General features: G+C 45.2%; 1 protein-coding gene across 1 annotated transcript; it reads left to right on the top strand.

Annotated features, from left to right (window-relative positions):
• The first annotated feature begins 6,710 nt into the window (after positions 1-6,710).
• On the top strand, positions 6,711-27,654 carry LOC105484448 (serpin family C member 1). Its single transcript, XM_011746054.3, has 7 exons — positions 6,711-6,883; positions 9,198-9,564; positions 12,117-12,332; positions 13,223-13,360; positions 17,256-17,646; positions 19,661-19,725; positions 23,055-27,654. Exons 1-7 carry the CDS (start codon positions 6,843-6,845, stop codon positions 23,229-23,231), a joined length of 1,395 nt encoding a protein of 464 aa, XP_011744356.2. The 5' UTR covers positions 6,711-6,842; the 3' UTR covers positions 23,232-27,654.
• Positions 27,655-27,866: the final 212 nt, after the last annotated feature.

Raw genomic sequence — 27,866 nt, 5'->3', positions numbered from 1 at the left:
TAGTCCCAGCTGTGGAGGCTGTATATGTATTTTATGTAGATAGATAGATAGATAGATAGATAGATAGATAGATAGATAGATAGATAGATAGAGACAAAGAAAAGGTGGTAGTTCCTGGGTTCATTTCTGGGCACTGGTTTTGGAGGGAATTGTGAACAAGTTTGACAGAGACTACCCAGAGGAGAAACAGATGAAAAGCAATTGGACACTGGGTTGTAACATGGAAAGTCCCGGATATTTCTTTCCTATCTATCATGCTGGGACACAAGAGCTCTGAGAAAAGCAGAAGGAGGTTTGAATCTCAGCTCTGCTAGCTTTGCGATTTGGAGCAAATAACCCTTGTGAATAGTAGTGTTCTCATCTGTAAACTGGGCATAATTATTATCTTCCTGGTAGAGTTGATGAGAGAATTATATAAGCTAATGCCTGGGAAGCATTTAGTATAGACCCTGGTATATAGTGTTTTTAAATAGCACCTATTAAGATGGCACCTATATGATCATAAATCATGTTCAAATATTTAAAGAGTCTGACCTAAGCTAATGTCTAACACTAAAGTAATGGTTAAGTTATAGACTATTAAATATTATACAGCCATTAGAAATTACTTTCCCAGGTAGGGCACACCTAAACACCTCTTTCCACCTGCAGACTCATTCTCCTTTTCTCCCCTGTCACCAGCCAGGCGCTCAGCCTGCCTCAGGTTCCTCTTTGGTACTGCCACTGCCCTCATCCTGCCCTGCTCCTCTTCTCTCCCTAAGCCTCTGTGTAAATCCAACACTGACACCCTTGTGTCATAAAGTCAAGACGTATTGAATAGGTGATACATGGACATGTTCAAAATTAGAAAACTAAATGAGATGGTACATATTGATAAGTCTACTCCCACCTGTGTCTCTAGCCACCCCTCACCCCATCATCCTCACTTTGTGTCACAAAAACCGAAGCATACGCGGGCGCGGTGGCTCAAGCCTGTAATCCCAGCACTTTGGGAGGCTGAGGCGGGTGGATCACGAGGTCAGGAGATCGAGACCATCCTGGCTAACATGGTGAAACCCCGTCTCTACTAAAAATACAAAAAACTAGCCGGGCGTGGTGGCGGGCGCCTGTAGTCCCAGCTACTCGGAGGCTGAGGCGGGAGAATGGCGTGAACCCAGGAGGCGGAGCTTGCAGTGAGCTGAGATCGCGCCACTGCACTCCAGCCTGGGCGACACAGCGAGACTCCGTCTCAAAAAAAAAACAAAAAACAAACAAACAAAAAAAACCGAAGCATACTGTGAACACTTTCTGCAGCTTGCTTTTCCCCCGCAGAATTCTCTTAAGGACGCTTCCACATCAGTACATCCATATAGAGCATCCTCATTCTTTTACACAATGGCACAGTCTTCCATTGTGGGGATGTGCCTTGGTTTATTTAACCAGTCTCCTACAGATGGAAGTGGTGTCCAACTTTTTGCTATTCTGAATCAGGTTGTGACAGCTAACCTTGTTGAAACCCACGCAGGTGTAGCTATAGGATGAATTTCCTGAAGTGGAGTGTCCGATTCACAGGGTACATGCATTTGTCATTTTGGTGTTTCCACATTTCCCTACAAAGAGTTATGGCACTTTGTACCCCGAAGAGCAATGGATGAAACAGCTTGTTTCCTCGCAGCCTAGTGTATTGTCTAACTTAATCTCTTTTAATTCTAATGGTTTTTGTGAAAATCCTTTTTAGAGAAACACGGAAATAACAGGGAGGGAGGAGTGCTTTGAAAGTCTTGCAGGGTCTGGATGTGGTGGCTCACACCTGTAATCCTAACAGTTTGGGAGGCCAAGGCAGGCAGATCACTTGAGCTCAGGAGTTAGAGACCAGCCTGGGCAACATGGCGAAAACCCATCTGTACAAAAAGTTTTTAAAAATAAATAAATAAGGCCGGGCGCGGTGGCTCATGCCTATAATCCCAGCACTTTGGGAGGCCGAGGCAGGCAGATCATCTGAGGCCAGGAGTTCAAAACCAGCCTGGCCAACATGATGAAATCTCGTCTCTACTAAAAATACAAAAATTAGATGGGCATGGTGGCGCATGCCTGTAATCCCAGCTACTTGGGAGCCTGAGGCAGGAGAATCGCTTAAACCCAGGAGGTGGAGGTTGCTGTGAGCCGAGACTACATCACTGTACTCTAGCCTGGGTAACAAGAGTGAAAATGCCTCTTAGAATAAATAAATAAATAAATAAATAAATAAATAAATAGCCAGACACAGTAGCACACACCTGTAGTCCCAGCTACTCGGGAGACTAAGGTGGAAGGATTGTTTGAGCCCAGGTTGTTCAGGACGTCAGTGAGATATGATGGTGCCACTGTACTCCAGACTGGGCAACAGCGAGACCCTGTCTCAAAAAAAAAGATGAATTTAAAACAAATGTTTAAGTCTTGCAAAGGGATCACTGAGGCATGCTTAAATTAGCAGGTGAAAATTTGATGGAAAACAATGTATTTGCATAGTCTCAAGTATGTGAAGTATTCCCACAAGACATTTAACAAAAGGGGGAATATTGTAGTTTTACAGCAGAGAAACTTGGCAGACACAATCCTGTAATCCAAGTTAATACCAGTGATAGGACAAATTACTGTACCTCCTGATGCAATACACTGAGAAGGATACAGTATTACCTCTGTTGTATTCCCGCCCCCAAAAGGATAACTTGAATCTAATCCTGAAGACATTTTAGACATACCAAGTTGAGAGACATTCTTCAAAATTAATTGGCCTAAATCAAACAAGCCAAACAAGCCAAAATCATGAAAGAAAAAGAGAGAAACTCTTCCCATCCAAGTACTAACCAGGCCCGACCCTGCTTAGCTTCCAAGATCGGACGAGATCAGGCACGTTCAGGGTGGTATGGCTGTAGATGAGTGGAACTGTTCCACGCCTCAGAAGATGACAGAGACATGACAACTAAATGCAATGTGTGCTCCTGCCCCAGAGAAAGGAGAAAAAAAAAACTTTTCTTTCTTTTTTTTTTGGTTATAAATCAGTGCTTCCCAAAGCGTGGTCCAGGGACCCTAGGAGATTCAGAAAACCTGTCAGTAGGTATATGAAGTCAAAAGGATTTCATTTTATTTATTTACGTTTTGAGACAGGATCTTACTCCATCACCCAGGCTGGAGTGTGGTGGTGCCATCACGGCTCACTGCAGCCTCAACCTTCCAGGCTCAAGTGATTCTCCCACCTCAGCCTCCTGGGTAGCTGAGATTACCGGCACATACCTCCATGCCCAGCTAAGTTTTTGTATTTTTTTTATAGAGATGGAGTTTAGCCATGTTGCCCAGGCTGGTCTTGAACTCCCGGGCTCAAGCAATCCTCTTGCCTCAGCCTCCCAAAATGCTAGGATTACTAGTGTGAGCCACTGAGGCTGGCCAAAACTATTTTAGTACATAACTATTTTAATAATAATATTTAGATGTTCTTTGGCAAGACTATAAAAGGATTCTGAAACAAAGAAGGTGAAAACCACTGCTTTGATAACCAGGTGTGGTGGCTCCTGCCTGTAATTCCAGCTAGTGGAGAGGCTGAGGCGGGAGGATTGCTTGAGGCCAGGAGTTTGAGACCAGCGTGGGCAGCAGAGCAAGACCCCCGTCTCTAATGGCAACAGAGTGACAACCTGTCTCTAAAAACATTAATTGGATGATTGGCAAAATTAGAATAAAGTTTAGAGATTTTAAAATAGTACTATATTTGAAAATAATGCTGGGCGCAGTGGCTCACGCCTGTAATCCCAGCACTTTGGAAGGCCAAGGCTGATGGATCACTTGAGGTCAGGAGCTTGAGACCAGCCTGGCCAACATGGTGAAACCCCATCTCTACTAAAAATACAAAAAAAGTTGCAAGGCATGGTGGCAGGGGCCAGTAATCCCAGCTACTCAGGAGGTTGAGTCATGAGAATCGCTAAAACCTGGGAGGCAGAGGTTGGAGTGGGCTGAGATCAGGTCACTGTACTCCAGCCTGGGCGACAGAGTGAGACTCCATCTCAAAAAAAAAAAAAAAAAAAAAAAAAGAAGAAGAAGAAGAAGAAGAAGAAAAGAATATGGGCCAGGCACAGTGGCTTACACCTGTAGAGTCTCATTCTGTCATCCAGGCTGGAGTGCAGTGGTGTGATCTCGGCTCACTGAAACCTCCACCTCCCATGTTCAAGTGATTCTCTTGCCTCAGCCTCCCAAGTAGCTGAGATTACAGGCGCACGCCACCATGCCCAGCTAATTTTTTTTTGTATTTTTTAGTAGAGACAGGGTTCCACTGTGTTGGCCAGGCTGGTCTCAAACCCCTGGCCTCAAGTGATCTGCCCACCTCAGCCTCCCAAACTGCTGGGATTACAGGTGTGAGCCGCCATACCTGGCAGAACACTTTAAAAAATACATACAATTTAATTTTTAACATTTGAGACAGGGTCTCACTCTGTCACCAAGGCTGGAGTGCAGTGGCGTGATCACAGCTCACTGCAGCCTGAATTCCTGAACACAAACAATCCTCTCACCTCAGCCTCCTGAGTAGTTGGGACTACAGAATCAGGCCACCATGCCCAACTTATTATTATTATTTTCCGGAGATGGGGGTCTCACTGTGTGGGGTCTCACAGTTGGTTTTGAACTCCTGGCCTCAAGTGTTGGCCTCCCAGAATGCTGGGATTACAGATGTGAGCCACTGCATCCAGCCTGGATGAACAAATTAAACCCAAACCCTGATGTTATAGTTCTTAACTCCTTGACCTGGTAGTATCTGCATCCTAATCTTTTCCAGCAGATGTTCACCAAATCACCTATATTTCTGCAGGGCCCCTCATCTGCCCTCCTCCAAGGACCTTCTTGGCAAGACACAAACCTCACAAATCCTATAAACTGGAACAGTAGGTCTCAAGAGCATAGTCCTGAAACCTCAAGGTCTTTGTATTTCTGATTTCTTCTATGGATGACTCTTCCTAAGGATATTCATATGGCCCCCTCCATCATTTCATTCTGGTTTCCTAACAACGATTCCTAAGGGAGGCCTTTCCTACCACATGTTCTCAGATGGTTCCCTACCCATTTCCTCCCACTGCTTCCTATATACCCTTGCCCTGCTATAGTTTTCTCTATGGACCTTATTAACATCTGACTGGCACGATACATATTTATTTTTTAAATACTGATTTTTTTGTTTGTTTGTTTTTTTGAGACTTGTTCTGTCACCCAGGTTGGAGTGCAATGGTGCGATCTCGGCTCACTGCAACCTCTGTCTCCCGGGGTCAAGTGATTCTCCTGCCTCAGCCTCCTGAGTAGCTGGGATTACAGGTGCCCGCCACCATGCCCAGCTAATTTTTGTATTTCTAGGAGAGACGGGGTTTCACCAGGTTGGCCAGGCTGGTCTCAAACTCCTGACCTCAGGTGAACTGCCTACCTCAGCTTCCCAGAGTGCTGGGATTACATGTGTGAGCCACCACGCTCAGCCCAAGATACTGATTCTTTAAGTGATTGCTGCATGTCTCCCCTGAATGGAATCCCAACTCCAAGAACAGTGTCTGCTGGCACAGGTAGCACTTATATGTTTGTTGAACTCCAGTGGTTGACCAGGAGCCTTTTCAATAGTCTTTAATCTAGGGTGACAGATGAGCCTCTGGGCATTCTGGGGCCCTTTGGGACAGTTCTCGGCAACTGTTCACACAGCACATGGAGGGCTTCAACCGATCCAGGGTCTGAATCAGCCAAGAACTTAGACACGGCTTCAGCCCAGGAGAGATGTCCTCTCTCATGAACGAAGAGCTCTCTAAAATGCCTATGACTGCAACAACAACAACAAGGAGTCCTTGATCACACAGCAGGAGGCATACGCGCCCTGTGAACTCGGTGGCTGCAATCCTTGTGATGGTGCTTTTGGCTATTTCAGAAGAGGGAAATGTAAACAAACCTGCCCTTTATCTCCGTTAGTTTGAATTTACCCAATATCCCTCATAACTAATAAAAATAACAATACACATAAATATAATTTAGTTTGTTTTTATTTCAGCAGTTGTATGTGGGTTTTTTACCTGCCCCACATTCTGTCTCCCGATCCCCCAATAGAGTTTTGCTAAGTATTTCTCAGCTGCTCACACCCCTTAGAAACACACTTGGCATGCACCCCCAGGCCCTGCTCTTCTGTCCCTGTCCCACCACTTCAGGGCTGCTGGGGAATGGGTCTCTCTGTGGGCCACAGGTATAACCACTGTATTTTCCTTGTCTGCACCAGGGACACCTTGGCGCTCAGATGTCTGAAGGTAGCAGCTTGTCCCTCTTCGCCTCCTCTAATTAGATATTTCTTTCTTTCTCTCTCTCTCTCTCTCTCTCTCTCTCTCTCTCTCTCTCTTTGTCCATAAAGAAAACTATGAGAGAGGGAATTACAGGTAGAGGGCTAGAAGTTTTTGGACATTAGCTATTTCTATCTTCTGATATGGTTAACCAGAAAGAAAAAATCCTGCAGACAAATTTCTCCTCAGTTAGGTATTTCCTAACCAAGTTTGAGGGGATGAACATGCTCTCCTTTTCCTTTTCTATAAAGCTGAGGAGGAGAGTGAGGGAGTGTGGGCAAGAGAGGTGGCTCAGGCTTTCCCTGGGCCTGACTGAACTTTGAAACTTCTCTACTAATTAAACAACACTGGGCTCTACACTTTGCTTAACCCTGGGAACTGGTCATCAGCCTTTGACCTCAGTTCCCCCTCCTGACCAGCTCCCTGATGCACCCTGGCCTCTGAAACCTCTGTGAGATTAAGAGGAAAGAACCAGTTTTCAGACAGATTGCCTCAGACCAACCATCTCCACTTGCCCAGCCCTGTGGAAGATTAGCGACCATGTATTCCAATGTGATAGGAACCGTAGCCTCTGGAAAAAGGTAAGAGGGGTGAGCTTTCCCCTTGGCTGCCCTCACTGGGTTTTCCAACCTCCAAAGGACTCACAGGAATGACCTCTAACACCTTTGAGAAGAACAGGCCCTCTCCCTGGTAGTTACAGTCAAAGACCTGTTTGGAAGACGTCATTTCAAGCGCCCTCCCTCCCACCCCCCTCTTGGGGTAAGGCCTTTCCTAAGCCACACCTTGGGTCCCTAGCCTAAGAAACAAGGGGGATGTCATCCCTGGTGTAAAGATGCTGTGCAGGACGCCAGCACTCACAGAATCCAGGGAATGCTACAAGGGGAATCCCCAGGGCCTGCCGTAAGAGAGCAAATCTAGGAAGAGAGCAAATGTTACCCACGAGGACCTCCTCACTCCCTTTTTGCTCCTTCTTCCACTCAGATCCACTCCACTCTGCCCCCACCCAAGATCCCAGTGACCTTTGACTAAAGGGCCGAAACTGCTTCCTTTTCTCACAGTGAGAGCTGTCCCTCCCTCAATGCCACACACACTCCCTTCTTCATCTGAGTTGTCATAGGAGGCTAGAAATGGGGTGGTGGCACAACTGTCTTGGTTTTAATTTGTGCTTCATAGCCCTCCCAGGGTCCGCTCAGCCTCGAATTGTATTTCCAAATGTCGCTGAAGGACAGAGTGGGCAACCGAAGGCAGTGGAGATGGGAAGATGAATGGCAGGGTCCTCTCCTCTCTCTCTCTCTCTGCTACTTCAGCCTGCCTTCCACATCTCCCTTGGTGCCTCTGCTTCTTTCCCGCTTTGCACCTCTGTTCTTGAAAGGGCTGCAGAACTGGACTGAGACCACGTAAGAAGGCAAGTACCCCTCAGCTGCCCCAGCTTCCAGCCAGTCCCACGCTTGCCCAGCAGACCACATCTGTGAATCTGCACTGGGCGCCTCTCTTTCTCTCCCAGGAGAAGATGGGAAGATCCAGTACCCACAGACGGACTCCCTTCTGTACACCCAGGGACCCTAAACCAGTTGGAGGCAGCCCACCCTTGTCTTATCTACAAAAAATATGACAAGAGACTTTATCTCTTGATTTGCTTCATCCAGTGTCCCAACTACCTCATTTTTAAAAAATGTGAAATTAACTTAGTTTACCTTCATTGAATCCATGTTGGAGACTATTAAAACTTCCAGGCAATAAAAAAGGATGAGAGCCTGAACTAAAGCAGTGGCAGTAACTGGTGAAAGAGTAAAAAAACAGAACTGATTGACTTTGGGGTTTGACTAAATGAGGAGGAGAGAGAGAGGAATCCAGGGTGATTCTCGGCTTTCTGTACTGAATTCACTGAGCCCATTCACTGAGCTGGAGGACACGAGGAGCAGGCACCTCGGGGAGAATTAATTACCAGGTCACTTTGTCCCTGGTTCCCTAAAGAACTTGTAGGAGTTTCTGGTGGAATTGTCCAGCAAATAGTCAGTCTGGAGCTCAGTGGAAGGGTTAGGGCTGGAGCTAGATATGTGGGAATCTTCAGCACACAGATGTTGCCATTGTTTTGTTGTTGCTGTTGTTGTTGTTTTGAGACAGAGTCTCACTTTGCCCACCAGGTTGGAGTGCAGTGGTGCAATCTCAGCTCACTGCAACCTTCGCCTCCTGGGTTCAAGCAATTCTCCTGCCTCAGTCTCCCCAGTAGCTTGGGACTACAGGTGTGCACCACCACACCCAGCTAAGTTTTGTATTTTTAGTAGAGATAGGGTTTCACCATGTTGTTCAGGCTGATCTTGAACACCTAACCTCAAGTGATCTGCCTGCCTCAGCCTCCCAAAGTGCTGGGATTACAGGCGTGAGCCACCGCGCCTGGCCAGATATTGCCTTTGCTCCATCCGTTTCTTCTTTCCTCTCTTGTGTTGCTGAAATCTCTCTGTTGCATCTATCAGAGCCCTTCCCCAAACAGTTTCTGTAGGTGGCACCCCCTACCGCCCTGACTCTTCACTGGGCACTAAAGTTCCCAGCCAATTTTTTAGGCACGTGTGTTCCATGTCACAAACAGGAAGCTTCGCATTCTTTTTCTCCCAGCATGGGGAAATTGAGCACATAATAATACTTCAAATAACTGTCAGTTGATTCTAATTCCAACATGACCATGTCCAGGCAACTGAACTATCCCCTGGCAAGAAGTCTAGGACTGAACCTGTTCTAGGTTCAGTCTGGGCCCTTGTACTTGGTTCAAAGACTTTAGCCCTTCTCTTGGCCACACCAGGTGGGCTGGAATCCTCTGCTTTACTGAGGCAACCCTGTGGTGGGCAGTGGGGCTAGGGGTTGCAGCCTAGCTTAACTCGGCATTTTGCTCCCTTGCAGGAAGGTTTATCTTCTGTCCTTGCTGCTCATTGGCCTCTGGGACTGTATGACCTGTCACGGGAGCCCTGTGGACATCTGCACAGCCAAGCCGCGGGACATTCCCATGAATCCCATGTGCATTTACCGCTCCCCGGAGAAGAAGGCAACTGAGGATGAGGGCTCAGAACAGAAGATCCCCGAGGCCACCAACCGGCGCGTCTGGGAACTGTCCAAGGCCAATTCCCGCTTTGCTACCACTTTCTATCAGCACCTGGCAGATTCCAAGAACGACAAGGATAACATTTTCCTGTCACCCCTGAGTGTCTCCACGGCTTTTGCTATGACCAAGCTGGGTGCCTGTAATGACACCCTCAAGCAACTGATGGAGGTACGACCCAAAGGTCTTCTGCCCAGCCACCTTGCTAGGAGCACCTTTGGGGCTTGCATAGGTCCAAGTCCAGTGACTTCTCAACCAACACTGCAGGCCACTAAGGGCGCTCTTTATGCATTACGATTCCTTTTGAGTCACTACTTCATGTGTTATAATTCCCTTTGAAAACCATTTTTTAAAAAATTAGCCAAGGAATTACCACCTGGATATCTGCTTTTTAAATCCTGGTTTCCTCTTTTGAGCGACCTTACAATGGGGGAGGGCTTCTATCTCTTTCAACTTCTCTCTTTAGTAATTTTTTCATCTATATGTTTGCTCATTAATTTGTTCATTTATTTATTCATTCATTCAGCACTTCCTCTGTGCTGGGCAATGTGTTGTGCCAGTCCCTCCTCCGGCAGAAGAAGGGGAGCTTTACCATCTGGTGACATCCGGCATATGGGCTTTTGTGGAAAAAAATTCTAGGATATTATTATGAGTATTATTATTTTTTTGAGATGGAGTCTCACTCTGTTGCCCAGGCTGGAGTGCAGTGGTGCAGTCTCGACTTACTGCAACCTCCGCCTCCCAGGTTCAAGCAATTCTCCCACCTCAGCCTCCTGAGTAGCTGGGATTACAGGCACACGCCACCACGCCCAGCTAATTTTTGTATTTTTAGTAGAGATGGGGTTTCACCATGTTGGCCAGGCTGGTCTCAAACTCTTTTTTTTTTTTTTTTTTTTTTTGAGACGGAGTCTCGCTTTGTCACCCAGGCTGGGGTGCAGTGGCGCAATCTCGGCTCACTGCAGCCTTCACCTCACAGGTTCAAGCAATTCTCTGCCTTAGCCACCTGAGTATCTGGGATTATAGGCGCCCAGCACCATTTTGTATTTTTAGTAGAGACAGGGTTTCACCATGTTGGCCAGGCTGGTCTTGAACTCCTGACCTCGTGATTCATCCGCCTCGGCCTCCCAAAGTGCTGAGATTATGGGCATGAGCCACTGCGCCTGGCCTCAAACTCTTGACTTCAAGTGATCTGCCCGCTTTGGCTTCCCAAAGTGCTGGGGTTACAGGTGGGAGCCACCACACCCAGCCTAGGATGGTATATTGAGACCAGGGGCCCAGGAAAGCCAAAAGAAGCCTCAAGGACGTGAGAGTGTTTTCTGGCTCTGGGAAGTATGGATCATTTCAGCTCAGTGACTTAGTTCCCACCCCCTTTCCCCCACTGCCTTTTCTGGAAGGGAAGTAGGGCATGATAAGATGAAGCGTCATGGATTGATTGATCACTATTGGCCTCTGGGGCTATGATAAGTCATGGATGGAAACCCTAGATCTTTAATCTGTCCTTGGCTTGGCTGCCTGACAGTCTTTCTTCAGGTTGGATCACACTTTGGAAGCAGAGTTCATCAATAGGGAGGCATGAGTCCCTTCAAGATGGTATATGGTGCTTATTTGGACCTTGGACACTAAAGTCTGTGGGTCTTAGAAGGGTTCCTTCTATTCTAGTGGTCAGTTTCCATGGAACTTCATCACCTTTGCTCAGGGCTCTGGGATGAGTTAACCCAAGTCTTCACTCTCCGAAAGAAACTGTAGGTTTAAAAACCCCTAAGACACTTAGTACTGCCTTCTCTGGGCCCTTCAGTCATTTTTGTATACATTGGTACTGGTCTCAAAGCCCTTCCATATCCCTCATGTCTCTGTCCCGAAGTAAGATCTTAAATGTAACCCTTCCTACAAGAAGAGCAGAACACTGCTTCCAAACCACGCATATTCCTTGGGTCCTCCCCTCTACACAAACGCCATGTGTTCGAAAGCAGGGTGAGACTGAATCTCTCTGGAGAAAAGAGAAATTCAGCACCAAGCTTTTGATCAAAAGTATAACCCCCCCCCCCAAAAAAAAGTGCCTGTTGGAACAAAATCAGGAAAACCAAAGGCAGAGAACAGATAAAACCAAAAGGCCTTTTGTAGCCTGAGGAGAGAGCACGGGAAGGGCAGGAGGGGAACAGCCTCACCCATTTGCCTTGGGGATGGTGAAGGTGGGCACTGGGGGATTCCATCTTCAAAGCATGGATGACTTCTAAGTCGTTTTCAACCCTGAGACTCTTGGGTTCTGGGCCTGTTTAATCCCTTGCTGATAGATTCACTCTTCCTTTTTCACCCCTACCACCAGTATCCCAGAGCCTCCATGAGCAGCTGGCCCCAAGAGATGCCACAAAAGTGTTTGCTACAAGAAAGGACACTGTCCTGATTCTCTTCTCTGTCCAGAATCACCAAGAGGACTTTTCCCATTCCAGCAAGAAAACATCTGTGTGTTGATCTAGAGCCCTTTAGAGACTTTAGGTGGTGACCTAGTCTCTCTTTTTCCCTTTATCCTTCCTACCCTTCATTCTTCTTTTATCCCTTTATTCATCAGAACACAAGGGTTGAGCATTTATGCTGTCCCAGGTACTGTGCTTGAAGGAGTTCACAACTGAGGTGGCTATTAGTCAGAGACTGACCAGTCTATGCTCAACACCCATGTTAGCCAGGCTGCCCACCAAACCCACCACCATTTTTTTTGACTTCTGTAGGTATTTAAGTTTGACACCATATCTGAGAAAACATCTGATCAGATCCACTTCTTCTTTGCCAAACTGAACTGCCGACTCTATCGAAAAGCCAACAAATCCTCCAAGTTAGTATCAGCCAATCGCCTTTTTGGAGACAAATCCCTTACCTTCAATGAGACCTACCAGGACATCAGTGAGTTGGTATACGGAGCCAAGCTCCAGCCCCTGGACTTCAAGGTGAGTTGCAGATGTTACCCCTGACCTCTGAGTTCTTCCTTTCCACTCAGAGATTGAGGAGGGGGAGAAACAGCACCCAAATTCACACTGCTTTGCTGCTGAAGACTGTCGGAGGGCTGGCTACAAGTCAGCACCCCGGGAATAGTTATTCTTACTGGAAACCTGTGAAATCAATGGTATCCATGCTTAGATTGTAGTGACTGCCCAGGAAAACGTGAACAAATAATCAATTCTTCATTCCATCCACCAACTTCAAATATATACCAAAGGATGTTTTGAAGGTGCCAGTCCTACAAGATATCTTACTTAATTTGAACAGTTATCACGGTCAAATAAAGTTGGTACATGATGCATGTCATATTCTCCTTTTGGAGATTCATGAAGAACACGGGCCTATGAAGTTTCAGAGAAACTCCGCAACAAAGAAATCTGTTGGCGTTATTCAATCAGCATTCCTCAAATGTATTTGACTGCATGGCCATTTCTCTCCTCCATATAACCTGCCAACCCCGTATAACCTGCAATCATTCATTGCTTTCCCTGGAACATGCCTTGGAAACTCTACTTTTGTGAGTTCAGGTTTTCCAAAGTCAGAGAAAATAATATTTTATCTTATTTTTCCCAGACTGTTTTCATCTTCCTTCTTTTCCTTGATTTCTTCCTATTTCTTTTTGTTCTTTTTCTTCTGATAATATTTATTAACTACAGGAAAGATTCATGGAACTACATTAGATATGTGAGGTTTCCCCAATTTGGATTAGAGCGATGGCTTCTTAATCAAATTGTGGGAAAGGGCAGAGGGATGGTGAGAAAAATAAAACGCGGCCTGGGAAAATGGGGAAGCCAATCGAATAGCACAGGTGAGTAGGTTTATTTCCTGTTCTCCTCAGGAAAATGCAGAGCAATCCAGAGCGGCCATCAACAAATGGGTGTCCAATAAGACTGAAGGCCGAATCACCGATGTCATTCCCCCGGAAGCCATCAACGAGCTCACTGTTCTGGTGCTGGTTAACACCATTTACTTCAAGGTACTCAGAATGACCCTGGGGAGACCCCGGGGACCTCCTCTTGCTCTTCAGCTTACACCCCCCCCCTTTTTTTTTTTTTTGAAACACGCATCTCGGCTCAGTGCAAGCTCCGCCTCCCGGGTTCCCGCCATTCTCCTGCCTCAGCCTCCCGAGTAGCTGGGACTACAGGCGCCCGCCACCTCGCCCGGCTAGTTTTTTGTATTTTTAGTAGAGAGGGTGTTTCACCGTGTCAGCCAGGATGGTCTCGATCTTCTGACCTTGTGATCCGCCCGCCTCGGCCTCCCAAAGTGCTGGGATTACAGGCTTGAGCCACCGCGCCTGCCCCCGCTCCCGCCTTTTTTTTTTTTTTTTTTTTTTTTTTTTTTTAAAACGGCGAGACCGAAGCCCTGAGAGGGCAAATGGACTGCCTGAAGCTACACAGGTCAGCAGGGCAGGTCAATCTAAATGGGTAAAAAAAGCCTAAGGACTACATGAACAGATTCCGACAGTAGAAGGCAGAGAGCTGAACCAACTTCTCCAAAGCGCCTGCTTCTGCCTCCTTGTCCCTGCCTTATTTCCTCGTCGCCTCCATTTATTTTATTTTATTTTGTTTTATTTTATTTTATTTTATTTTATTTTATTTTATTTTATTTATTGTTTAAATACAGAACCCCACTCTGTCACCCAGGCTGGAGTGCACGGGCACAATCACAGCTCGCTGCAGCCTTGACCTTCCAGTGATCCCAGCCATCCCAACGATCCTCCCACCTTGGCCTACCGACAGGTGCATGCCATCATAGGAGGTGAAGTTTTTTATTTTTTTGTATGCCACAGCCCAGGCTGGTTTTGAACTCATGGGCTCAAGCAATCCTTCTGCCGTAGCCTCCCACAGTGCTGGGATTACAGGCATGAACCACCATATGCGGCCAGCTCACCCTCTTTAACACTACTGGGCATGTGTAGGTAGATCCTTTCTGAGAAATGGTCCATGCATAGTCTGGGCAGACATAAACATTTGCTGAGAGCCCAGAACCGTTTGAACCATGGCTGCTGGGCTACCGTCCAGGGAGGTGTGGTAGTGTCCCCAGGCTGATGGCAGAGTGGGCATGCAAACAAACCCATCATGTCCCACTGCAAGGTGTGCACAGTGACAAACTCTTATATATATGTGATTCTGCTGTCCACTTAACTCCATTTTGAAAACTGGAATGAAATGACAGAGTCAATGTGTTCACAATCTTCAGCCCTGCAATTTTTTTCCCATCACCTGGAGCAGCTTCTACAATGAGTCAAAGTTCCCTTTGCCTAAATTTTAGTTTTTAAGGCCGGGCGCGGTGGCTCAAGCCTGTAATCCCAGCACTTTGGGAGGCCGAGACGGGCGGATCACAAGGTCAGGAGATCGAGACCATCCTGGCTAACACGGCGAAACCCCGTCTCTACTAAAAACACAAAAAATTAGCCGGGCGAGGTGGCGGCGCCTGTGGTCCCAGCTACTCGGGAGGCTGAGGCAGGAGAATGGCAGGAACCCGGGAGGCGGAGCTTGCAGTGAGCTGAGATCTGGCCACTGCACTCCAGCCTGGGCGACAGAGCGAGACTCCGTCTCAAAAAAAAAAAAAAAAAAAAAAAAAAAATTTTAGTTTTTAAAATTTATTTTTATATATTTTATCTTTTGTTTTTTGTTTTGAGACAGAGTCTCGCTCTTGTCGCCCAGGCTGGAGTGCAATGGTGCAATCGGCTCACTGCAACCTCCGCCTCCCAGGTTCAAGCAATTCTCCTGCCTCAGCCTCCCAAGTAGCTGGGATTACAGGCGCACACCACCATGCCCAGCTAATTTTTGTATTTTTAGTAGAGATGGGGTTTCACCATGTTGGCCAGGCTAGTCTCGAACTTCTGACCTCAGATGATCAGCCTGCCTCGGCCTCCCAAAGTGCTGGGATTACAGGCGTGAACCACTATGCCTGGCCTATTTTATCTTTTTAAAAAATGTTTTCTTTCCTGTAAAATCCAGTTTTAGCTTAAATCTTCTGAGCTTCTAGGTGACAGGCTCACCTCAGACTTAGGGGAGGTGCTATTATTTACCGATGCAGAAGGCCTTGTTTTCCTCAGAGTAATGTTCTGAAGACTGTGTCAACTTGATTACATTTGGGAAGGAAAAGGAAGAGGGGAGTGGGAATAAGCAGACCGCTGACACTCAGGAGACCACCAGTTTAAGGCGGGTAGAATTGTGGCATATTTTGCCCATCCTGGGATGTGCCTCCCGGTACATTCTTCCCTCCCACAGGGCCCAGGGGACTAGCCAGTCGCTGCTGCTGTCAGTCGCTCTGTCTCTTACGGTTTTCCCCTCTCCAAGGACAGAGCAGACTGTATTTCCACCACGTGAATTTGCCCTTTACAGTTTGCAGAACAATTTGACATTTATTAGCCCTCTTGATTCTCACATCACAAATGAAACCTGGGCCACTCGGACAGATTACTTAATTTTAAATACTGACTCTTCCATTTCTGACCATGTGAACTTGGGTGAGTTACCCGAGATCTTTCTATGCTCCAATTTCTGCATCTATAATGTGGTAATAATGATACATCTACCACATAGGGATACTGAGGTAGCTACTGCATGTAAATAAGGTATAAGTTAATACGTCCAAAATGCTTAGAAAAGTGCCTGGCATGCAGTAAGCATATTCTATAAATATTAGCTATCACCAGCTCTTAGTTTTACAGATAAGAAACCACTACTCAGAAGAGTTAAATGGGCCAGGCATGATGACTCACACTTGTGATCCCAGCACTTTGGGAAACTGAGGCAGGAGGATCACTCAAGCACAGAAGCTCAAGATCAGCATGGGCAGCACAGGGAGATCCCATCTTTACAAAAACTAAAAAAGTTAGCTGGGCATGGTGACACACACCTGTAGTCCTAGCCACCTGGGAGGCTGAGGTGGAAGGATAGCTTGAGCCTGGGAGGCTGAGGCTGCAGTGAGCCATGAGCTTGCCATTGCATCACTCCAACATGGGGCACAGATTGAGACCCTGTCCCCCGACCCAAAAAAGAAGAAGAGTTAAATGGCTTGTCCCCAAATTACAGAGCTAGAAAGTGATAAAGAATGGTAATGTTCAAAAGTGTGTCTTCTATCTCAGGGTCCCTCCCAGTTTGAAGAGGAAGTCAGTCAGGGCGCATCCTCTGTTATCTGTGTCTGTGTCTGGCAGAGCCCAGGACTTTGGAGGTTGGCCCTTAGAAAAGAGGTTGGTGGGGCCAGGCGCAGTGGTTCAGGCCTGTAATCGCAGCACTTTGGGGGTGCCAAGGAGGGTGGATCACCTGAGGTCAGGAGTTCGAGACTAGCCTGACCAACATGGCGAAATCCTATTTCTACTAAAGATACAAAAAGTTAGCCGGGCGTGGTGGCAGGTGCCTGTAATCCCAGCAGCTTGGGAGGCTGAGGCAGGAGAATTGCTTGAACCCTGAGGCGGAGGTTGCAGTGAGCCGAGATTGTGCCATTGCACTCCAGCCTGGGTGACTAGAGTGAAACTCCATCTCAAAAAAAAAAAAAAAAAGAAAAGAAAAGAAAAGAGGTTGGCGGAAGGCAGACAGCACAAGGCAATTAGATTTAAACTCAAGAAGAGACTTGCAGAGAGGACTGTAGATTGTTCTTGGTTTTGGTTTTGGTTTTATTTTTCTGATTATAAAAGCAAATACTCACTGCTGAAAATCTGGGGAATACAGAAAAGTACACAGAGAAAAACCTACTCATAATTCCATCATTCTGACACAGTCATTATTAACCTTTTTGTGCATATTCCTTATATATTAATGTAACACTTATATATTAATGTAACACTATAATATGAATATATCTTGTGTCAATAAATATCCTCCTATGAAGGTTTTTGTTCTCACTTTGTGATTCTCTTCCAGGGCCTGTGGAAGTCAAAGTTTAGCCCTGAGAACACAAGGATGGAACCGTTCTACAAGGCTGATGGAGAGTCGTGTTCAGCGTCTATGATGTACCAGGAAGGCAAGTTCCGTTATCGGCGCGTGGCTGAAGGCACCCAGGTGCTTGAGTTGCCCTTCAAGGGTGATGACATCACCATGGTGCTCATCCTGCCCAAGCCTGAGAAGAGCCTGACCAAGGTGGAGCAGGAACTCACCCCAGAGGTGCTGCAGGAGTGGCTGGATGAGTTGGAGGAGATGATGCTGGTGGTTCACATGCCCCGCTTCCGCATTGAGGACGGCTTCAGTTTGAAGGAGCAGCTGCAAGACATGGGCCTTGTCGATCTGTTCAGCCCTGAAAAGTCCAAACTCCCAGGTTTGTCTAGGAAGGCGTTTCCTCCCTGCTCTACCCACAAGGTAGTCTGACCGAAAGTGGAAGAGTTGGAGAAAGAATAGAAAGGAGCAACAAGTCAGGACTCCTGGATTCTGATCCTAGTTTCTACTGCTCACTTGTGGACATCTCTTTTCCTTTTGAGGCCTCCGTTTCCTCTTCTGTAAAAGGGAAGTTTGTTCTTGGATCTCCATGGGCCCAGCCATCACTGGTGCCCTGTGAGTCTGTATCAGGTACAGGAGACAGGACCAGGTGGAGAGGAATTTGAAAGGGCATTGGAATTCAGAGCAAAGACACAGATATTAAGAGCTGGGGAAATTTGGTTCCCATTACACAGGCCTCACTGACGTTTATTATTATTATTATTATTATTATTATTATTATTTGAGACAGAGTCTCACTCTGTTGTCCAGGCTGGAGTGCAGCAGTGTGATCTCGGCTCACTACAACCTCTGCCTCCCGGGTTCAAGCAATTCTCATGCCTCAGCCTTCTGAGTAGCTGGGATTACAGGCGTGTGCCACCACGCCTGGCTAATTTCTGTGTTCTTAGTAGAGACGGGGTTTTACCATGTTGGCCAGGATGGTCTTGAACTCTTGACCTTGTGATCTACCTGCCTCGGCTTCCCAAAGTGGTGGGATTACAGGCATTAGCCATGGCGCCCGGCGCATTAAAGTATCTTTTAAAGAAGTTGGCTGGCCACGGTGGCTCACACCTGTAATCCCAGCACTTTGGGAGGCCGAGGTGGGAGGATCGTCTAAGCCCACGAGTTTGAGACCAGCCTGGACAACATAGTGAGGATGGTCTCTACAAAAAGTAAAAAAAATTATCCAGGCACGGTGGTGCACACCTGTAGTCCTAGCTTCTTGGGAGGTGGAGCTGGGAGGATTGCCTGAGCCTGGGAGGTCAACGCTGTAGTGTACTGTGATCACACCACTGCTTTCCAGCCTGAGCAACAGAGTGAGGCCCTATCGCTAAATAAATAAATAATATAATATAATAAGCTTCTGATGTTAAGTAATTAGATTTATCTTTTTTTTTTTTTTGAGATGAAGCCTCACTCTTGTCCCCCAGGCTGGAGTGCAGTGGTGTAATCTCAGCTCACTGCAACCTCCGCCTCCTGGGTTCAAGTGATTCTCCTGCCTCAGCCTCCCAAGGAGCTGGGATTACAGGCGCCTGCACCATGCCAGGCTAATTTTTGTATTTTTAGTAGAGACAGGGTTTCACCATGTTGGCCAGGCTGGTCTTGAACTCCTAACCTCAGGTGATCTACCCGCCTCGGCCTCCCAAAGTGCTAGGATTACAGCTGTGAGTCACTGCGCTATTGGGCTCTCTCTAAGCTAGTTTAGAAAACTAAAAATGTTGCCAGACTGGAAAGAAAGATGTTCCTTCTGGATGGAGTGAGTTTTTTTCTGTAAGAAAAGAGTCTTGCCCTTTCTCTCTCCCACAAAGAGCTGAAGCCTGAGAATGAATTATCAGGAGCCATGCTGAACAAGCCCAAAGTAGTTTATTATTATTATTATTCTTGTTTTTTGAGATGGAGTTTTGCTCTTGTTGTCCAGGCTGGAGTGCAGTGGCGCGATCTTGGCACATTGCAACCTCCGCCTCCCAGATTCAAGCGATTCTCCTGCCTCAGTCTCCCAAGTAGCTGGGATTACAGGCATTCGCCACCACACCTGGCTAATTTTTGTATTTTCATGGTAGAGACAGGGTTTCATCATATTAGTCAGAGTGTCTCAAACTCCTGACTGCAGGTGATCTGTACGCCTTGGCCTCCCAAAGTGCTGGGATGACAGGTGTGAGCCACTGCACCTGGCCCCCAAAGTACTTTATTATTTTTAACACATATTCATTGTGAGAGTATGATTAGGTGAATATTTAGGATTTCTTCTTATGTTTCAAAAAGCCCCAAAGGATCTCTTAATTCAAACTGAATTCCCATCTGTGAGTTGAAGCCAACTTTCTCCCATCTCACAAAGCCTTCTCCGGCCTTCCTTCCAGGTATTGTTGCAGAAGGCCGGGATGACCTCTATGTCTCCGATGCATTCCATAAGGCATTTCTTGAGGTGAGTACACCTCCCGACTCTCTCTTCCTATGCTACTTTTCTGCCACTTTATTATCCAGTATTTCATGTGATTTCTAACTCTGGAGTTCTTGCTCCACGAGCTCTTAGGGTACAGACAGGAGATGCATGAACAACAGAACACACATGTGGAAAAGGCCTGTTTCCAGCGTTAAGGCCTGCAAAAGGCCTCCACAAGGCCTGCTATAATACAGCCCTCCCCGAAACCCTCATGGTGTGATTGTTCTGCCTTCCCTCCCACTACCTCTTCTGCAGCAGGTCAAGCGGGAACACAAATATTTAGGAGGGTGATATAGGAAAAGAAGCCAGCAAAGCCCATCAAGAAGGAATTTACAGGATGGGGGTCGCAGAAACCCAGGGAGAAGGTTTTTTTTTTTGAGACGGAGCTTCGTTCGCTCTTTGCCCAGGCTAGAGTGCAATGGCGCGAGAGCTCACTGCAACTTCTGCCTCCCGGTTCAAGCGATTCTCCTGCCTCAGCCTCCTGAGTAGCTGGGATGACAGGCATGCACCACCATGCCTGGCTAATTTTTGTATTTTTAGTATAGACAGCGTTTCTCCATGTTGGTCAGGCAGGTCTTGAACTCCCGACCTCAGGTGATCCACCTCCTTGGCACCCCCAAAGTGCTGGGATTACAAGCATGAACCACTGCACCCAGCCAACCCAGGGAGAAGTTTTAAGAAAATGGATAGCATCTAGTAAGAAGACTCCAGGGCTGGGCATGGTGGTTCACACCTGTAACCCCAGTACCTTGGGAGGGTGAGATGGAAGGATCACTTGAGCCCAGGAATTCGCAACCAGTCTGGGCAACATAGTGAGACCTTGTCTCTACCAAAAAGTCTTAAAAAAACTAAAAAGTTTGGAGACTGCCCATAGTTTACCTTTCCCTGACGACAGAATAGTGTGATCACATGCCTAATTGTAATGGATGAAGAGCAAATGGAAGGTAAGAAAGGGAAGCTGGTGAGTGTGCATCAGTGTCTTAAAGTGTGCTCCAGACAACTAGAGCACTAGACTACACTGGAGGCAATGAAAAGGTGGTCAAATAAATGTATATCCTCTCGTGAGAGATGAACAGTACACACTGGCAGGCTGAGGTCTGAGACGTCCCACAGTAAAGAAAACGGTTGAACATCACTTAACCTAGTGTTCCCCCAGTTGAGGTGTGCATGGAACCCTGTGTTAGAGTAACAGCTGTGTACAGCCTGTGGAACTTCTGGTTCTAGTTGTTCTCAAGCAAACACTAAACTACGGACCAACAGCAGCAGTCATCTGGGGAGCTTTATCTTTGGAGATTCTGGGATGGGCCCTGAGAATCCGTGTATGTACTAAACTCCTCAGGGGATTCTTATGCACAATGAGATTTGGGAACCACTGGTATAGACTATTCTTTGCGGGAGCCAGGCTGTGAGGGAAAGGAGATGGGACGATGGTAGAGAAGTTTCTAGAATTGAAGAAATCGAAAAGAATGAAGGTTGTAGTCAAAGAGAAAGGTTTCGGAGGATGGTGCTAGTAAATATAGAGCCAGGGATCAAGCTCAGTAGGAAATGCCTGGTTCAGAGGAAAGTGGAATTTCAACGGGAGTGAGGAAATGTGATAACTTGAAAGAACACAAGGTTATAGTCTGAGAAAAGGATGCTATTAATATAATTTCAAAGGTAGAGCAGTTCTGAGATGGCAAGTCCAGGGTGTAGCCATGGACAGGTTTGCTTACGTGGTAATGCTCATTAGGTGTGACGAGATGAAAGAAATGGGAGGCTACGGTGTTGAATGGGTCTCCTACCGAGATTTTTTTTTCTTTTTTTTCATTGAGATGGAGTTTTGCTCTGTCGCCCAGGCTGGAGTGCAGTGGCATGATCTCAGTTCACTGCAACCTCCGCCTCCTGGGTTCAATGGTCTCAAACTCCTGACCTCAAGTGATCCACCTGACTCGGCCTCCTAAAGTGCTGGGATTACAGGCATGGGCCACCGTGCCCAGCCTACTGCGATAATTTAATTGTCTCAAATGATAGCAGGAGTTGGGGTGGACAGAAAGGCTATGTGCAAAAATCCTCATTGTGGGCATATAATCTATAAGACAATGAATGTCAACGACCTTTAAGACAATAGCAAGAGTAGAGGTATTGAGATCAGAACAAGGGATTTTACCAGTGCTGCATTAATGGTTTTGGAAGTTAAGATGACACTGCTCACACCCTCTTTCATATGGATTTTTGGAAGAAAGAAAGGAAGACTGCAAGGGAAATTGAGTCCTCAGGGTTTTAACTCTCATTGAATATCCCCTTGTAAGGACTCCAATTAGAAGTGTCAACTCAGACCTCGAGGGGCTTGAGTTACTATTAGGAAGAAGCAGAGGTCTGGATTCATTTTATCCACCTGAGCCCAGTACACAATGATGTAGATTTTTCTGTGGTTCTCACAACAAAGCCATTTTCTTTGAAAACCCTGGCCCTTAATAAACCCAACTAATTGTAGATCTGAGAAGCCATTAAAAACCAGACCTGATTTGAATAAAAGGATCCTGGTCATGCAAACACTCTAGAGTCTGCTAATAAACTTAGTCCTGGAATGAGCATGAAATAGACATTATTGGGAGAGAGAGGGTAAGGGAGGGAGGAACAAAGGAAGCGGAAGGAAGAGTGAGAGGGAAGAAGACATCATTAGCTCCAGAAAACCCAGGCAGCTGGTTAATCATGTGCTTTCATAAGAGCAGAAACAGAGTTCTAGTGATATTCTGGGTCCTGAGGCAACATTTTCTGAAGGTGTTTCCCTCTAGACCTGCTTATCAACCATATTCAAATACCACTGTTTCAGTCTGTTACTCCAAAAAAATGGCATCTCGTCCAGCCAGACAACCCACCTCTTTTCACAGGCCCGAGGTCCTGAGTGGCTCTTTGGAGTAGCTGTATCTTGGATCTTGATGCTCCAAGAGTGAAACAGTTTCAACTATGGAGTTCAGATCTTGAGCCAAAAATCTTTCAGCAGCTGGTACAAAAAAATCTGCTGTAAAACCATTTACAATGGTACCAGCCAGAAATGTGATAACTTGTGTACATTAAGATTTCTGGGTTACCTTAATGGAACTCTTACACTTACTACCTAGCACAAGGCTTGGACAAACACAAGTACCTTACATTATCTGCATAAAAGAATGAGTAGAAGTAGAATTCTGGAGGGAATCCAACCTGACCCAAATGTACTTTTTACTGGAAAACAAAAGCATTTGAGGAAATGCTGTGTCTGTGGATGATTTACCTGCCAATAATGAACGGCAGAGTAAATAATGTAGTTTTATTTCCCATGTGACCTGCAGGTAAATGAAGAAGGCAGTGAAGCAGCTGCAAGTACCGCCATTGGGATTGCTGGCCGTTCGCTAAACCCCAACAGGGTGACCTTCAAGGCCAACAGGCCTTTCCTGGTTTTTATAAGAGAAGTTCCTCTGAACACTATTATCTTCATGGGCAGAGTAGCCAACCCTTGTGTGAGCTAAACTGTTCTTATTCTTTGTACCTCTTCCTATTTTGGTTTGTGAATAGAAGTAAAAATAAATACAACTACTCCCATCTTACATTATAAATGGACTCTGCATCTTAAATGAAGACAAGGAAAGGGGAAACATGCTATTGGGGCATTTGGTAAAATGATGCCTTCAAGTTGTTCTTTGCCCAGTAACCACATCTGGATCAAGAAAATGAGGGAGACAGCGATGAAAGATGGTAGACAGCCAGAAAGGAATGGGAGAGTGAATTCTCAGGATTTCCACGACACTAAAAAATATCAATAAAAACAAATTTAAACAAATTGTTTCTATATATGAAAAAGACAGATTCAAACCTGAGTATTAAACCATTTAATTCTCAAACCACTCACATGCATAATGTTCTTTTACACAGTGTTAAAATAAAGAGGAAAATGCATTTTTATACAAACAGAATTTCAAGTATACATTAATAGACTTTTCAGATTACTAACCAAGTTGCTAAGATTTCATTCACATTGTTCTTAAAGCTGTTCAACGAGAAAGCTTTTGCTAAACTGTTTTAAATATGTTTATATAAACCCATATTTTCACTCTTTCTTTGAATCTCCCTCCCCCAACCCGAGTCTCTGCCCACCCTCCTGCCCTCCCCCCTTCCCCGACACGACAGGGGTCCTGGGGCTCTAGGAGACATGCAACCCCACCAAGAACTATTGGCTCGTCATCAGGGGAAGGACAGAATCTTACAGGAGGAGAGACTGAGAACATCTGTCAAATGCAGGGAGAACAAATCTGATACTCAGAAATGACACAAATCAGGACCATATTTTAGATCTTTGTGTTTTCACTTGATTTTTAATTTAAAAAATCTCAGCCTCCCACAAAACACCACCAAAGTTTCTGACAAATTGCTAGCTGTGAAAATGATCTTAGATAGTTTTTCCTCAGTGAAACTTCCAAAATCAGGACAGGTACTTAGAAATCTTTTTTGATTTGGTGGTTCTTTTCCCCTTTGGCATGGAGTGGGGGCCACTTAAAAGTGGATGCTATTACTTGTGTGTTTACATTAAGAAATTTGGTTAATTTCACAGGGTCTGGCAAGAGTTCTCCCTCCTTAACTCTCCTCCTGAAGTAATCTGGCTTCAGGGCCAGGAACAGCCACTCTCCTTAGGAATTAAAGTGCATTTTTTTTAAGTAAAGGAAAAGAGGGGGAGGTGGTGGTTTACACTTAAGTGATAATGATTAAAGTAGGGTTGGGTGAGAGAAAATCCTACTCCTATATATAGGTATTTATAATTAAGGTCATAATAAAAACTGATATTCTTAGGAAATAAGATGCACAAAGCCAGTCTAGCACCCTCAGTGGTGCAAGAGCACTATCCTGCTTCACTGACTTTTCCGAGGCATCTTTACTATTAATGGAGTAACTGCTTCAGATGAAAGACACAAATTTCAAACATTAGTTTTTTCAAAGGGAAAAAACAGACTGGTAGGTTCTTATAGCTAAAAATACTCTATTCCATTCCCTTTCAGGGATAACATTTTAGAAACTGATTGTCTGTTTTAATATGAATCCTCCTTGATTAGCAAGTTGTAAAAAATGTTAGATAAATTTGTTGCTTACAAATATTATGGTAGCCTTTAAAAACTTAGGAAGAGGTGGGCGTAGTTGATCCTTGCTATCAATCAATATCAACTGAGAGGAAGTGAAATTTTCCTATCATCTCTTTATTTGATCGCTACCATCAGAATCTTATTTTCTGACTAGTTTAAATGCTTTACAATTTCTTCTTGGGTTAAAAACCCAAGAGTTTCCCATAAAGAAGTAAATGCTACATTAACAGCTATACAAAGACGTGATGGGCTCAAGATGAAAAGGGGGATTTTGTCCTGGATTCTGGCCTCTGAGTCCAGTGTGATTTGCTTTTCACAGTGACCAGTGGGAAGGCACAGTGCCAGGGACAGGTAGATGGGGACAGCTGTCACCCATCATGTAAGCACCATAGAGAACAGTTGGATAGATTTCTTTCAGACTATGTCCATCTGAAGGAAATCAAATTTCTGCTACATTGACTTTTCTATATTTGAACCCTCAGCCTTTTCTTCTTTCAGAGGCAGAGCAGAGCGGGTCCCCTTCAGAAATTATGAGGAGCCTGGAAACCTAATGTTCTTCCAATGTACTCATTTAGAAAGAAATGCCAAAAATAGAGTTCTAGGCCAAGCACAGTGGCTCACACCTGTAACTCTGGGAGTCCTAGGTGGGAGGATCACTTGAGCCCAGGAGTTTGAGACCAGCCTGGGCAACATAGTGAGACTCTGTCTCTAAAAGAAAATAGAAAATTTAGCTGGGTGTGGTGGCACGTGCCTGTATTCCAGCTACTTGGGAGGCTGAGGCAGGAGGATAGAGTCTGGTAGGTGGAGGCTGCAGTGAGTTATAAGTGTGCCACTGCACTCCACCCTGGGTGACAGATCAAGACCCTGTCTCAAAAAAAAAAAAAAAAGTTCTAACTTTAAGGTTTCTTAAAGGGAAGGAAGCCATTAGTTCCTGATGTTCTGCTATCAGATCACAAAATAATGCAATGTGCTAAAACTGTGAACACAGATCATAGCAGATGAAAAATTAATGGACTGAGATAGAACACATTTCTTTTGCCTATAGTTTGGGAATGCTTTTCTTTTGTTGAGAGTAGGGGGATGGAGCAGGGTGGTGAAACAGTACTCAAACTAACGTTTGTTTTGCCGTTTTAGAAAGGATTTCCTAGAGGTTTAAGAGGAATCAGCAAGCCAACCCATTAGGCCGAACTTGACCAAACTTCACAGTGCTGAGAGGGAATTCCTGCGAGGGAATTTGTTTCATTCCTTGCTTAAAATATAGTACAAGTTTACGTATTTATCTTTTGTCATTACTTCCCCATTCTCCTCTACTCTCTCCCCCATAAAATCTTAAAATCCAGTGCAGTATAATTTGCATAAAGTTCAACAATGTTTCACAGTACTCCACAAGGTTCTTCAGTATGAAAACCCTAAGGGGGCTACTCTCTTTGGAGTCTCAAAGGCTACTGCTTTTCTATTCCACCAGTAACAGGGAGCCTTCAGCAAATTTTCTAAGGCATAAGAGGCATTTTCTCTGACACTGCAGCACTTACATGCTAAGCAAACACCCAGGCCTTAGTGCTACTTTAATGAAATTTCAGACTGATGCTAATTCAGCCCTCTGCACTAACCAACTTTCTCCTTGACCTACTTTTTCTCTTTGCACATATTACCTACTGAAGTTCAAATTACCAATTACTTGTAGGCAATATATAAGTGAAACTTTCCGTGGTATCCAGAATACTCTCAGAAGAGAGACTACTACATTTGAACTTGCTCTTAAATACAAATTTTCTTCATGAGTTAGAAGTCTCTTGGTAGCTAGTTAGTTTGAACAGTGGTTCTCACTTTTTTAGGGTAATAAAACAATTCTCCCCTCTCTATTACCATGTGTGAGGTTGCCATGGGCAAGTAACAAACCCACTGAAACACCTTTACTACCCTGGATGAGAAGAATGAATCTGGAACCTCATTTGGGAAGTACTTGGTTAGGTCTTTGACATTCCAGAACAAAGATCCTAAAATGACTCATTTCATATTTCATATATTATTCAGAAATACTTAAGCCTTAGCTAGTTCATTTCATTCACAAAAAAACAAGCCAAGAAAAGTGAAGTGAACTGACACTGAAATCCCACTTAGAAGACAGGCTAAGAGACAAATAATCAAACATATTACCATCACCCCAAGCAGGATCCTTCCTTTTCTCCGTTAACAATGCTACCTGTTTATTTTACAAATAGAAATTGCTGTAAGCAGTTTGGGATCTTTTAATAAATTCAAGTTCTCCATTTCAGCTAGTTGAGAAATCTCCACTGAAATTACATATACAAAGGAACAAGAATTCTAGAGAAGGATCTTTGAAAATTTGTTTTGCTTACTTATGTGTACTTTGTATTTGGTATAGAGAGGAAACTGGACGGATGACAGTATCTCCCTCCAGAATTACTCTGAGGACAAATGGATGATCCATTTTACTACCTAAGCCTTGGCCCACTGTACACTTTGAATTGAGAGCCTTGCATGGAATATCAATAAAGATATTTTCAGGTCAAAGAGAACTGCATTGATGTTATCCTGCTAAAGACCATTAGGGATTTCATAGGGAGCGATTCTCAACCTTGGCTGCATATTAGAATCATCTAAAGCCCAGGTAGCACAACAGAGCAATAAAATGTAAATGTCTAGAGGGGGTCCTATACAATTCTAATGTGCAACCAATATGAAGAACTGGGTCAACTAGTCCTGTAATAGAAAGCATAAGGCCGTTGTTCATCCAAGCCAGACAGAGAAAAGGTAAGACTTCATGGCTTCTGTCCAGATTTATGGGTTTAGCATGCTGCAATCAAACTACCTAGGCATTTTTTCACTTTCTTTCTAAATAAATAACTGGCAGCAACACCAATAGTAAAGTATTGATTTAGGAAAGAAGACTGCACCTTAAGTATATGTTATAGCAAAAGATCAGGGGACAGGCCTAGGACAAAACTCTGGGCACAAACAAAAGATAAGCCAGAAGAAAAAATTTTCCTAAGCAGGAATTAATTCCTGGGT

The sequence above is a fragment of the Macaca nemestrina genome, chromosome 1 (assembly GCF_043159975.1).
Source record: "Macaca nemestrina isolate mMacNem1 chromosome 1, mMacNem.hap1, whole genome shotgun sequence".
In the NCBI taxonomy this organism is placed as follows: domain Eukaryota; kingdom Metazoa; phylum Chordata; class Mammalia; order Primates; family Cercopithecidae; genus Macaca; species Macaca nemestrina.
Note: the sequence above shows the minus strand (reverse complement) of the source record. Positions and strands in the feature narration are given on the sequence as shown.